The sequence below is a fragment of the Lissotriton vulgaris genome, chromosome 1_1 (genome assembly GCF_964263255.1).
Source record: "Lissotriton vulgaris chromosome 1_1, aLisVul1.2, whole genome shotgun sequence".
Classification (NCBI taxonomy): Eukaryota; Metazoa; Chordata; class Amphibia; order Caudata; family Salamandridae; genus Lissotriton; species Lissotriton vulgaris.
The window spans coordinates 1,553,792,531-1,553,806,984 of record NC_141685.1 but is presented as its reverse complement, the minus strand read 5'-3'; the positions used below and the strand labels follow the sequence as shown (position 1 = coordinate 1,553,806,984).

At 44.9% G+C, this 14,454-nt stretch overlaps 1 protein-coding gene across 1 annotated transcript in view; it reads left to right on the top strand.

Annotated features, from left to right (window-relative positions):
- LOC147750799 (solute carrier family 23 member 1-like) overlaps positions 1-14,454 on the top strand; it is a 783,856-nt gene that overhangs the window by 179,625 nt on the left and 589,777 nt on the right. The window contains exon 2 of the mRNA XM_086936963.1: positions 10,104-10,271. Within this exon, the coding sequence (XP_086793089.1) occupies positions 10,104-10,271 (168 nt within the window). The remainder of the gene's footprint in view (positions 1-10,103; positions 10,272-14,454) is intronic.

Below are 14,454 nucleotides of genomic sequence, written 5' to 3'. Positions count from 1 at the left end.
TTTGCTAATCCTAGGATGCAGAGCATGCAAAATTGGAGGAAGGAAAACAGGTTCAAATCAGCTTTTTAGATCAATATCTGTGACCGACACTTGGTAAATCTGCAAATCATGAATTGCAAATGAGTAAATTTAAAGTTTTTGTGAATAAGGCAGACAGATGTTCGTTGTAATTGTGAAGGGGTATAATCAGTGTGTATATGTTTGTTTTGTTATGTTTGTTTATTTACTTGTTTTTGGATATTGTACTATATATGCACGGAATATGTGAAAAGTGCATTTTAACTTGGGTTCTTTACCAATTTTAGGTTGCCCGATATTTCTAGCCCAGAAAAATATCTTTGTGTAGCTTTCATATTTAGGACAGATTTACTAATATTTTCTGCACGGTTTGAGTCACAAAAGTGACTCAAACTAGAACACAATTTTTATTTTGAATTTACTTTGCAGCGCAAAACATGTTTTGCACTGGGAAATTGTCTTTGCGGAGCTGTTCATTACTTGCGTCAAGGGGAGCATTGCGTAGATGGTACATAGGAGTTCCTATGCAACCACCAATGTGTTTTGACGTAAAGCCCTAGCTACAAACAATAGAAGTGAGGGTTTTGCACCCAAAATAAATACATCTTTCAGTCAGGAGTCAAAAAGAAGAAATCTTTTTATCAGGGCCAGCTTTAGCACTGTTTGCGCCCTGTGTGACAATCATTTTTGGCACCTCCCGCCCCCATGACCTCCTCTTTGGATTCCCTCATGAACACTGGACAAAAGTGCCCCTCATCTCTCCGTAGACACTCTCTCACATGCATTTAATTTGTTTTAAAACACTGGGAAACTCTCACTTTACTAATAGAAATGTATATCTACCCCCAAAAAAAAACCTTTTCAGCAATATTACGAATAGATTATGAAAGACTGAGGAGAAAAAACAGAACGTCCTTACCTATTTTATGCAGTTTGTATGGAGGTCTTTGTTGACAGTTCGTAACAGTCACTGGCCTATGATAGGGATGCATCTTTTTTTTTTTTTTTCTGTAATTTTTTTTTATTGTATATAAAAAAATATATATATTTACATGGAGCATACATGAGCGGCGGAGGAGAAAAGGAAAGAAGAAAAAGGGGGCGCCGGGGCGGGGGGGGGGGGTATAGTAATATTGTCCTGTAATAGTTCGTTCCTTGCCATGGTGTGTGGGGTCGGATAGTTCTATTAGTCCAAAAAACAAGAAGAAAGTCCTTTTTCCGAGTCTTGCTTGGCGTTGTCTCCTTCCCCCCCTTTGCGCTGCCTGGTGGGTATAGCACCCCGGACGATAGAGAAGATAGAGAGGGATAGAGGTAGGAATGGAGATAGGAGAGTGTTCTTCCTCGCAGGTTTCTTTTGTTAGGGTGTGGGTCCCTATATAGTGTGTCCCTTGATGGCTGTCCAGTGTCTAGTGTCTGCGCCTAGGGTGGTTTATGTGATGAAAGGTAGAGGTCTAGGGGCTTCCACATGTTTGATTGCCTGTGTGTTTTCGGTGAATGTTTCGCTGTAATGTTATCTGCCCCTCTTAGGAAAGTGACCCAGTTGAGCCACGCCTGCGGTGTAGCTTTTGTGGTATCTTTCCAGTTGCTTAGGATTATTTTGACTGCAGCCGTCAGCAGTAGGTCAATGAGGTCACGGTCTTCTGTTGTTTTGATGGACGGGGATGCAAAGCCCAGGACTAGACTTGGGAAATCTATGTGTATGGCTACTCCAGTGATGTCATTGATAAGCTTCCCCGTTCTTTCCCAGAAATCCTTGATCTGAGAACAGCTGAGTAGGAGATGCTCTAAATCCCCCCTTCCGCTGTCACAATTCCAGCATGTATCGCTCTCTCGGATCCCCAGGGTGGATAGACGGGCCGGTGTCCAGTATGCCTTGTGCACTAACCAGTATTTGGTCTGATTTAGTGAAGCAGTTATCTTTTTCCTAGTGGTCGATCTCCATAGTTCTGCCATTTCGGTCTCGCTTAGTTCCTTCCCTGCTAAAGTCCCCCAAAAGTTTGTGATCTTATCATTGAGTTTGGTGTTTTTGGGGCGTAGGGCTCTGTATAGGTGTGCTATTTGATGTCCTATTGTGTTGAGATTGGCTGCAAGCTGTATGAGTGAAGGTGTCTGGCTTGTAAGGTTTGCCTTCCTAATTGCTACTTTCATTTTCAGGAAGTTGTATAGTTCTATGTTTTGTAGGTTGTGCGCTTCCTTGAGTGTATCGAAAGTTGTGTTCTCGCTGTGTCTTTGGAGGTCATGGGCCGTGGATATGCCATGTTTGTACCATTCTGGCATGTCCAGAACCTTATCTTTGTATTTTAAAATGGGGTTGTGCCAGAGGGATTCAAATTGGCCTCCCCTAATGCTTGTTGTCAGTATTTTGTCAACGCTCAGAAGAGCTGTCTTTGTGTTCTTGAGGACGGGGTTATCCTTCACTGCTGGGTGTCGTGTGGCTGTCAGGAGGGTTATAGGGTTCATGCCTTTTAGTAGTCCGCGCTCAAATGCTAGCCATGCCGGGGTGTATTCCTGTCTTGGGTCTAGCCAGTGTAGTCCCTGTCTAGCTATGCATGCCGTCTGGAATCGCTTGAAATTCGTTATGTTCAGGCCGCCCTGTTCTTTTGATAGCCTTAGCTTGTGTAGGCTTATTCTGGGTTTTTTTCCCCTCCAGAGGAAGCTGTTCAGTATCTTGTCAAGTGTCTTGTGGAAGCTCTCTGTGTTAGTCAGAGGGAGCATGGTTAGCATATAGTTGACCATCGGTGTTAGCATCATTTTAATTGCTTCTATCCTACCCCACCATGTTGTGAACTTGGGGGACCACCCTTCTACTTTGTCCTTGATTTTCTGTATTGTTGCGTGTTCGTTGTGTTCCAATGTCATTCTTAGGTCTCTCTCGAAGAGGATACCCAGATATTTTATAGGTTTTGGTTGCCATGTTAGTCCTGATGTTCCTAGTACTGTCCTTGTTGCGTGGATGTTTAAAGGTTTGCATTCAGATTTGTCTCTGTTGAGTTTGTACCCCGAGACCTGGGCGTAGTTGTCAATGGTGTCAGTCAGTGCTTTTATGGATCTCTCTGGGTCTTCTGTGACTATTAGTACGTCATCCGCGTACGCCGCTAGCTTGAAAGTCTCTCCCCCTATTGGTATCCCTACAATGTCCGCATTGGTTCTGATCATCGTGAGGAGCGGTTCTATGGCTAGTAGGAATAGGGCTGGTGACAGGGGGCAGCCTTGTCTAGTTCCCCTTCCCAGGTTGAGTATGTTTGATGTGCCTCCGTTGACCACCACCCTTTCTTTGGGGTCTTCGTATAGGGCCATCACCATCTTCCTATAGTTTGGACCTAGCCCGAATTTCCCCATACATTGATCTAAGAAGGGCCATGAGACTCTATCAAAGGCTTTCTCAGCGTCTAAAGCTATCATGACTGCTGCGTTGTTGCTACGGGAGGGGTGGTTAATTACGTGGCATAGAAGTCTCGTGTTGTCGTGTGACATGCGGTTTTTAAGGTAGCCTACTTGCGAGTTGTGTATGAGTTTCGGAAGGTATGCGTTGAGTCTGTTGGCTAGTATTTTTGCGTAGATCTTGCAGTCTACATTAATGAGGGAGATCGGTCTAAAGTTCTTCGCCTCTGTTGTGTCTTTCCCTTCCTTGGGTATCACTATTATGTTTGCCTCAGCCATTGAGGGTGTCATGTGTCCGCTCTGGGCGCATGCTGTAAATACCTCCTTCATTGTGGGTTTGAGTATGTTCAGGTACTGCTTATAGAAGCCAGCTGTGAAACCGTCCGGTCCCGGTGCCTTGTTATCTTTGAGGCTTTGCGTGGCTTTCTCTATCTCATCCCCCGTTATGGTCATTTCCAGGATGTCTCGCTCTTGGCCCGACAGTGCGGGTGTGGGTATGTTCGCTAGTAACTCTTGTCCCCCATCATCATGCAGTGTGGCATCTTTGGTGTACAGTCCCTCGTAGAAGTCCCTGAAGACTTCTAGGATGTCTTTGTTCGAGGTCTGGGATATGCCGTGTTTGTCTTTGATGGCTCCTATTGTGTGGTGTTTCTGCTTCCCTCTCAGGTAGGATGCTAGGTTTTTGCCCGCTTTGTTTGCGGTACAAAGATTAATAGATTTATATTTATTGATCCAAGTGCCCGCCCTCTCGCTCAGTATTCTGTTCAGTTCACACTTCAATTTAGTCAGGTCTGTGAGTGTGTTCTTGTCCTCTATTCTGGCTATGTGGCTGTTCTCAAGTTTTTTAATTTCTTTCTCTAGGTCTGCAATTCTCTTATTCCTGTCTCTGTTCATCCCTCCCTTGACTGTCATGACTGTTCCCCGGATGGTGGCCTTCAGGGCGTCCCATAGGACTTCCCTGTTTGTGTTTGGTTTATCGTTCAATAGTAGGTATTCTTTTATCGCCTCCTCTATCTTGGCTTTCGCTGGAGCGTGTTGGAGCAGACTGTCATCGAATCGCCATCGGCGGGTCGGCTCGTCGTTGTGCTTGCCCGATAGTGTTAGGCTTATGTGTGAGTGGTCCGATACAGTTCTGGGTCCTATTTCTGTGTGGTCTATGAGGTGGGTGTGTGTTTCCGACATTAGGATGTAATCTATTCGGCTATATGAGTTGTGTGGGCTGGAGTAGAATGCGTACTCCCTAGCATCTGGGTTGCTTATGCGCCAAGGGTCTCTTAGACATAGTTTGGAGCAGAGGTTCTTAAGGATGCAGGGATTGCTTGCTGATTGGCTTGGTCTGTATGGATGTTTGTCAATTGCTGGGTCTAGGACTTGGTTCATATCCCCTGCGACGATCAGCAGATCTCCTAGCGGTAGTGAGTACAGTTGTGCACCCACCCCCTCCCAAAATGATCTGTCATCACTGTTGGTTCCATATATGTTAGCTACATGGAATGTCTCCCCCGCTCTTCTGAGTGTCGTTATAAGCATTCTCCCTTGCGTGTCTGCTTGAGAGTCTACAACTTCTATTTTGGAGTGTTTGCTTACAATTGTCACTACCCCATTCTTCTTATTCTGTGCTGGTGAGCCCTGCACCTCACCTATCCAATTTGCCCCTATGCGGCTGATGTCTTCTGCTTGTAATCTCGTTTCTTGGAGTACATATATGTCGCTCTTAAGTTTCCTACGGTGCTCGAGCACTTTCCTCCTTTTCACCGGGCTATTCAGACCCTTGACGTTTAGGGACACAATTTTAATATCAGACGCTATGCTACTCTGGTTGCTATTTGTCATTTAAACTGCTCTTTTTTCCGCATTTTGCAATGGCCTTTCTCGGTCTCTGGGTTGTGTGTGGGACCATCCCCTTCCTCCTGTGTGTACTGCTCCCCCATGTGAGTGTAAAGAGAAAGATAAAGTATAGAGAAGACAGATGATAGTAAGTCGGCCCATGTATGTGCTCCCCGCTCCCCCCCCGATTCCCTCGCTCCCTCTCCCCCGCCCGTCCCCTCCCTTACTTGCTGAGTGGGTGTGCGACGACAAAGTTCCTTCGCTCCGCGTCTTTTCCCTGAGGTAGAGTTGGTTTTCTTCCTTGGTGTAGCTTGATTTGAGGTGAAACTTGATTTGAGGTGAAAATGGGACCAAGGACAGAGCAAGGCATCGTACTCTGTTATCGCTTGATTGTCTCGGTCAGATAGTGCCCTTGTTGACCTTGGGTTTGTTGTACTCGCTACCGGCTGCTAGCTGCTGGGAGACTCTGACCCATAGTCCTGGATCTGCAGTCGGGTTCTTCGTTCTGATTATAGTACTTTTTATTCCCCCTCTTGGGTTTAATGAGGTAGATATGGTTCCTTGTGCCATTTGGTGGTTTTGTTCCTTTTCTTTCTCTTTGGCGTATACAGTGTTCCCTTATTCAGAGCGTGCGTTCTCATCCGGTGAGGCGCTTCTTTTCGCCGCTCCCGGGCTCCTGTTGTCCTCCATCTCTTCCACGGGTGGGCCATGTAGGTATCTCCTTAGTTCCTCCGGGCATTCAAAAATCATTGTTTTCCACTTATCTATTACTTTGAATCTGGCTGGGCCGACGAAGCTGAAGGTGGCGCCTCTTCTGCGCAGTGTATCTCTGAGGGCTAGGAATCCCTTTCTTGACTCTACTGTTGGTTTGGAGTAATCTTGGGTTAGTATAATCTTGCTTCCTTCCCAACTCAAGTTGTGGTTTTTCCTAGCAAAGGCAAAGATGGCGTCTGTTTGGCTTAGCCTGAGCGGGTTGCATATTATTGCCCTCGGCCCCTTGCCTGTTGATGGTTTTCCTGCCGGTATTCTGTATGCCTTCTGCACCTCGAACCTTCTGTCAAATGTGATACCGGTGAGTTTGGGGATCATCTCCTCTAGCATTGCCGCGCATGATCCCGCCTTGTCTTCTGTCCCTTCCGGTACCCCCAGGATCCTTACGTTGCCTCTTCTTGCCCTGTCATCCTTCTCCGCTAGTTGCTTTTGCATGGCTTTCGTGACTTTCTGCAGATCAGCTATGGCTTAGGTGTTTCCCCTTGTTTCGTCCTCCACAGCGCTTATTCTGCCTTCTGTCACCTCAATTCTTGTATTTGTTTTATGAAGGTCCGCTCTTATAGCTGCCATCTCGAGCTGCATGTTCTCCACCTTGAGTTTTGTATCTTTCCCCACTTCGATCCCTTCATTAACTCTCCGCAGGATTGTTTCTAGGGTGGCCGTCTCGCTCTTATTATTTTTCAGAGGCGATCCATGGTTGTCTATCTTGGGTTTTTTTTGCTGCTCTCCAGCTGCCTTCCCTTCGTTGCCTGCCATTGTTGCAATGCCCCTCCTTGATAGGATGTCGCCTAGCCGCCCTCCCGCTAGGGATGTCTTGGGTAGGTCTGTTGCCTTTGACGTTGGTGCCGAGATGCCCTGCAGTCTATATCTGCTAGGCTCTCGGATGTGCCTCGTTCTGGTCTTTGCCTTAAGACCTGCCAGCGTGTGCCTTGTCTCGTTCGCGTTCTGTTCAGTTTCTTTTGCTGCCCAATGCTCAGGTCCTCAGCCTAGCATCTGCCGCACTGGGGAGTAGGCTGGTGCATGCAGTTGTGTTTGTTGTCTGGATCTGCCTGGTACCTCCCCCGTCTCTTGCGCGCTTGCGGTGTGTGCCTTTAGGGCTCTTGATCCTGTCCTTGACCTTTGCCTTGTACTAGCCTCGTTGCTGGTACTCTTTTAGGGATCTTGCCCTTTTCTGGTTTGCTCTTTGGCGTCCTCTTGCCGTATTCTGAGTTGTCCCTCAGTCCCCCATCCGGCTCCACTTGTTGCCTTACTGACCTGACCTGCTGACCGTTGCAGGGCAGGCTGTTGCTGCGCAGTGCTTCGTTTGCCCTTGCCTTTTGGTTATATTTATATATTTTATCTCAATGTTTCCTGTGGGCACCCCCCCTCGCTTGGTGCTGTATTCGCGCTGTCCTCGCGCTGTGTCGTCTGTGTTTTATTGCGTTTTCCTCCCCCACTCCGTTGTTGCTCGCCACTGCTCTGCGTCGCCTCGCTGCTCTGCCGACAGTTGTCCCTCTGCCACCTGCGCCTCTTGTTCAGACGCCGTTCACACTCTTCTCCGCTTCTCCTCGCTGTGGCGAGGGCTGGCGCGCGACTCACCGATCACCAGGCAGCAGTATCTCTTCTCGATCAGGACCTTCCGGCGCTTGAAACCTGACGCGCATCCGCTTCCGGTCCGGAGCTTCCGCCCGGAGTCGGAGAAGACTTCCGGTAATGGCGCCTTCCCTCCCGTCGCTTCCGGTGCCGATCTCCCTGACCCCGCTTCGAATCACTTCGCTCCGCTCAACGGGGTCTGGCAGGCTTACCTCGCTTCGCCTGCCTTGTGTGTCCGCCTTCTCTTACGGAGGTGGGGGTGTCCGCCGTGGCGCCTCTCTGGTGAGTAATCTCAGCCGCACAGTGCTAGCTGTACCACCTCGTTTCTGCTTCTCCGTGTTGGTGGTGTTCCTTTTCTTTTCTTTTTTTTTTTTTTTTTTTGTTTTTCCCCTTCTCTCTGCGTGCTGAAAAGTTGCTCAGTTGCACAAATCGCTGGTCAAATCTTGTAACGGCAAACATAGGGCGCCATTTTGGGCTCTTGTTGTTGTGGCTCTTGGCAAAGTTTTAAGAGTTGATCTCTTGGTGCCGTTACCGTTTTCCCTGCTTCTGGTCAGCTTCCCTGCTTCCTGGATGTTTCCCCTGCTTGGTTCTCTGCTTGTTGTTGGATTTTGGTTCGTTTGGCGTGTTAGTTTTCCCTCAGGGATGCGGAGCTGACGGACCTAAACGGCCGTCCACATTGCCGTCCAAGCCATGCATCTTATAAAGTGCAGTGACAAATGAATATCTGTGCAAAAGCATTAATCCACTCAGCTGTCCACATACAAACAGATCTGTGATCTGCATGGCAAGACTTCTTTGCAGCAGGCATAGTAACCCTCTGGGCTACTTTATGGCAAGTAAAAACTGACATTAGACAAAACTCTGATCTCCTAGCAGGAACATTAATCACAAGAGTTATCTTGACATTTGTATTGCTGCCTGAAAACTGTACGCACAAGGACTCTACCGCAGGCATTTTCCAATCATAAGTTATTGCTAAACGCAGCACCCCCTCCGAGGTCAGCGCCCCCCTCCCCAGATCAGTGCACCGTGAGGCCGCACCAGTTGCACTGCCCTAAAGCCGGCCCTGGCTTTTATTTCTCCTAATATTTCTGACTTTGCGTGTGTCCTGCACTGAAAAGCACAAATCAGAAGAAGGAAACGTTTTACATTTTGTGTTGGCATAGTACTTTGCTCAGACACCTTTTCACTATAACACAAAGGTGTGTGAGTTGTGGTAGACAGTGTGGGCCCAATTCACAAAGGTAAGCATAGACGTTTGGTCTAAACTTTGACCAAATGGCTAAGTTTACGACTTTGGAGTTTACAAAGGCCGCCGAGTGCAGACATAAAGAAAGTACTCTTAAATGCCTTTTGTGGATTCCCAAAGTTGTAAACTTAGACTTTTGGTTTACATTTAGACCAAACGTATAAGTTTACCTATGTGATTTGGACCCAGTCTGATTATGTGCCAGTGCTAGGAAGAGTGCAAAAAGAACAATTGATGAACAGAAAGCAGAACAATGTCATACATTCACCCCAGTACAGAGATCTGGGCCACCATCCATTGTTCTTCTGCTCCCATGCAATTCCAGTTTGAACTCAGCCATGTGAAAATAAGTCTTGACCCTGCTCCCTCTGGGAACAGTCCGGCCCGAACTGCTAGGCCAGGTTCACCTTTTTTGCTGGACTGGAAATAAGCATCCTGGGGCCTGTTTTGGAGTTTCACCCCTCATCAGCCAGGTTAGCTTGACTCGACTGGGCATACCCATCCATCTCAGGGTGAAAAATGCTAACATTTGGACGTGGGTCCCTTGCTCACTTTGTCACTTTGTGGAAGAGAGCTAAAGAACGATGTTGGATTCAACCCAGATCTGTGACTGGGGGTGAGTGCTTGAAAAGTTTCAGCACTCTGTCCATCGTCTCCTTGTGTTTGCTTTGTTCACCCTAAGTTGGCATGATGTGGCCAGACATGGGTCCCTTGCTCACTTTGCCACTGGAGTCAAGCTAGCCTGGCTGATGAGGGGTGTTACCCCGAAACCAGTCCCAGGATGCTTGTTTCTGGTTGAAGGAAGACCTGGCTTGCTGGACTGTTCCCATGAGGCACAGGGTGAAGACTGATTTGCATATAGCTGGGTCTGAACCAGGGTGGCAAAGTGAGCTAAAGAACCATGATGGATTCAATCTAGATCTGTGACTAGGGTGTGTGCCTGAAAAGATTTTGAGCTCCGTCCATCATCTCCTCATGTTTGCTTAGTGCTAATAAGAGAGCAAGACAGTGCCATATGTTATAAGATATGGCGCTGCCCTGCCCTCTCTCTCTCACACAGCCCAGCAACTTTGGGTGCCACACTGTATGGCAGCTTTGTAAATCTGGGCCTAAGTGTAAGCATTCCGAATACAGACCCAAAGAAATCCTAGCCAGACGAAGGCTAATGTAGTAAGAAATGTTCTCCAGAATGTTCTCCAGGAAATGGTATAATTAAAATGGAAACCAAATTGCTTGAGATATACAAGAGACAAATTAACAACATTCCTCTTTGTTTTATTTACAGAATAACAACATTTTTGAGAAACAGAACGTGTGCAAATCAAACAAGTACTATGTATCACCAGTAATTGAAAGCACAAAGGAAAAGACAGCTGTAGGACCGGCCGCAGAACTCATTTACTCCATTAATGATACACCACCATGGTACCTCTGCATTCTACTGGGATTTCAGGTTGGTTTTCTCCTGTTTACATTAACACATTCTCGGCTTCTCTGTTTACATTTTGTTCCGTTAATTGTAATATTTTTTCTTGACAACCACATTCCAGAGTGTATCAAGATTTAGGCCCTGATTTAGACCCTGATTTTCCATCAGAAAGGCAGATTTCAGACCCTCTGACACCCTGACTGGTCTGCTGCCCACCAAACATATTACCACCAACCTTGCAGTGATCTCCGTGCCTTCACACACACCTAGCAGCTTCAGTGAAGGCACTGTAACTTTGGAGCATGGTTGCCATCTTTTAAGTAGCCAAGCCCTAAAACTATATTTTTTCACTAGTTAACTCCTAAAGTGGAAGATAGATTGTTTCTTAAAAAGAAAAACATAATGACCCTCTCACTCTCGGAGCCCCTCCCAGTGGGTCATTATTTTATTTTCTGATCACGACCACCAGGTTTTACCTGGCGGTGACAGATAGCAAAAAAGACGTTAGACCATTTACTCTAAATAGGGCAGGTGGTCTGGTCTGATGAACTTACTAATATGAACCCTACTCCATTGGGCTGTTGCACTAAATTCTCCAAAGGTGGAGCCAACCAGCTCACGGAAAACTGACTATTCACCCAACACATAATTGAGGGGGCAGGTCGAATGTTTGGCAGACAGGGTACTCAGTCACATTTACGACTGAGTACCCTGTCTGCCGAATTCTAGATCAAGCCGTAAGATTTTTTAATCACTATCTTTTTCTGTGAATTATTTTTGTGCTGAGTACTGTTACAAACAGCTCTTTTTGTTACAAAATGCGTTTCACTTTGTGAATTGCAGTGTATTTACTTGATCATCTTTTAAGAATGTATTTGTTTTAAGTATCAAGGCATTTTCTGTAAACAATTAATTTGTGCAAAATGGGGTAAACTTACAATTCACTACACATTTAATTTTGGGCAAAATACATCAAATTAACATTTACATAAACTGTTATATAAATACTATATTTTCATTCTCAGTTTTCCATTATGCTGCAGTTGTGATATAACTTTTGCACATTTGGTGTCAGCTGTGAATATATAAACGTAGATCTTTCTTTCTGGTTTTATATTACTTTATAAATATGAGGGAACAATCTGTTTCCTTAATGGTATGTGTGAGAAAGTGGGTTAATTGTAGAGGGGGGATGAAACCTTACTCAATCAGCAACTACTGTACTTATAAGGGTGAGGCACAAGCCGACCTAAAATTAACCTGTTTTCAAACCTCTGGTAGCTTGGCACAGAGCAATCAGGCTTAGGTTAGAAGCAATGTGTAAAGTATTGGTGCAACACTTCAAACAGTAACACAGTGAAAACACACCACAAAAGGATCCCTCACCAGATTCGAAAAATAGAGTACTTTTCAATAAATAAAACAAGACCAAAATGACAAAAAGACAATCAATAGCACTGGAGATAGTCACGTTTAATGACTTTAGTGAAAATAGAACCAAAATGCACTAAGTACCAACTGTGGATATCTTGTTGTGCTGGACGGGGACAAAGTCAAGAGTGCAGGCAAACCTTAATGGAGAGTGTGCTAACTACAGGGACCCACCTAGGTCTGCTGAACACAGTACCTTACATCCTAATGGGCAGTCTGCACTTTGTTGTTTTACGAGACTTTGCATTGTCCACCGTCAGTTCAGATGAAGCTGTCCAGCGAGTCTGTTCTGGCAAGCTGTGCCTCATAGCTTTCTCGTGCTCTGATTCACTTCAAGCAATAAAATGGAATAATAAATAAAGAATTATCTACTTAATACACACATAGAAGGGCTTAGGGTCAGATCTTAGCCATCAGCCATTAACTCTATTGTGCAGTCAGTTACAGCGTTTTGCCAGGGTACATCTGGTTAAAAGAAAATGCACTTCAGTGCCAAGGCTAATGTCTCAGTACTTTACTTTACAGAAGCCTTTTTCTTTCCATTTTTTTTTTTAAATCATCCCTGTGTTTTAAAGTATGTCTTTCGGTTGCAGTATTTCGAAGCCAATAATACATTTTCTTATTGCCATGGACGATTACCGATATCTGTTCTAATACACCTGCCTCTTCTTAAGCCCCAGGACTCCAATATTAATTCATAACAAATGGTTAACTTTTTTTATGAGTAAAACTTCAATTTCACAATATAGCTGCCATGCTTAGGAAACATTAGTAGCATATGCTAGCAAATAAAACAAAAATGAGACTTGCTTGCCAATGATAGACCTATTGGTTTTTACCAATGCCTGTTAACTCTGGCTTGCAATCGTTAAGCTAAACTATGTGTTAAAAGTAGGCAAATAAATAGGGATGCATTTTCCACGTAGAGATGAACAGCAAAATTCACTCTATTAAGAAATAACTCCTGCTTCAGTTTACCGAGTATTGCTCACTTACCACCTTGCTTATTCATACGGCCAACGCAAAATACAGCAAACGATATAACATGTTTTTGGTGAGGGAACAATGCAATCTGCACAGTAAACGCCAGTCTGAATAACTAATCTAATCACCTACCTGCTTACTAAACGTCCAGTGTTACAACAATTGAGAATTCTCACCAAAGAAGAAAAAAACTTGTTTTTTTTATTTAAAAGTATTCCAAAATAATAGATACCTTCTGAAAAAAAAGCAGCACAAATCCCATACAGTCACCAAACACGCTTGCTCACAAGGACAAGCTTTGACACAATGTGACAACAATGCCCAGTAACTTGAGTTTTCAAATTCGCTGCTCTTGAAACTATACATTCTCCCTTATCGGCCAGGAACAGGCTGCAATCACAAAACTTGAGCAATACATTTAGAACAGGCTCATGGCCATGTTTACAGTCCAAGACTCTGAGGCAGTTAGTTGTCTGGTGCTGTAATGTTATACAGAAACTATCTCAACTGAAAAAGGAGGATAAAACATGTCTTCAGAGAACTACGAAGCGGGTTTATGCCACATAATGCACCCAGAACAAACTAATGACACAAAAAGAAATTACATTTTATTATTGGAAGAAAATTATATATTTTTTTAAATTAGTTAAAATTTCCACCCACTAAATCAGAATTAAACAAGAACATTTTGGATGTGTGCAGCCAGGGGAAGATAAGTATTGGTAAAGAGTAAACACTGTGAAGACTTAACGTAAGAAAAATAAAACCACAACGGTTGGGCCTGGTGCCACTGCACCTGCTGCACCATTCTAGTTATGACCCTAGTGCCTGCAAGATAACTTCACTTGTGACTGCCTGTTTAGTTGTAAAATCTAGCAATAATCAGTGTATAGTGGGGTGCTAGACCTTTTGGTCCCGGTGCCACTGACCTTGCTGCACTATCGAAATCATGGCCTTGGTGCCTGCTAGATAACTGCACTTAAGACTGCATGTTTAGTAGTACATTTTAGCAATAATCTGTGTTTAGTGGGGTCCTATAGCTTTATGCCCTGGCACCAGTGCACCTGATGTACCTGCAATTGTGACTGCCTGTTTGGCTGTAAAATATAGCGATATTAGGTGTTTAGAGGAGATCTGATAACTTTTGAGACTGATGCCACAGCACTTGCTGCACCATTCAAAACATGACCCCATTGCCTGCAAGGTAACTGCCCTTGTGATTGCCTGTTTGTAGTAAAATATAGCAATATTTGGTGTATAGAGGGGTTCCTAGAGCTTTGGGATCCAGTGTAACTGCACCTGCTGCACTATTCAAATCATAACCCAAGTGCCCGCAAGATAATTGCATTTGCGGTTGCCTGTTTAGTAGTATAATTTAGCAATTTTAGGTGTTTAGTGGTTTGCCTAGAGCTGTTGGTCCTGGTGTGACTACACTTACTGCACCATTGTAATCATGACTGTAGTGCCTGCTAGGTAACTGCACTTGTGGCTGTCTGTTTACTAGTTAAATTTAGCAAGAATCTGTGCTTAGTGGGGTCCATAGAGCTTTACGACCTGGGGCTACTGCTCTTGATGTGCTCCTTAAATGAAGCCAATTTGAATTGCAAGGTAGCTTCTATTGTGACTGCCTGTTTAGTAGTAAAATATAGCAAAATTAGGTTTTTAGTGGTGTACGTAGAGCTTTTGGTCCCAGTGTCACTGCGCCTGCTGCAATCATGACCCCAGACCCTGCTAGATAACTGCGCTTGTGACTATCTGTTCAGTAATAACATTTAGCAATAATCTCTTTAGT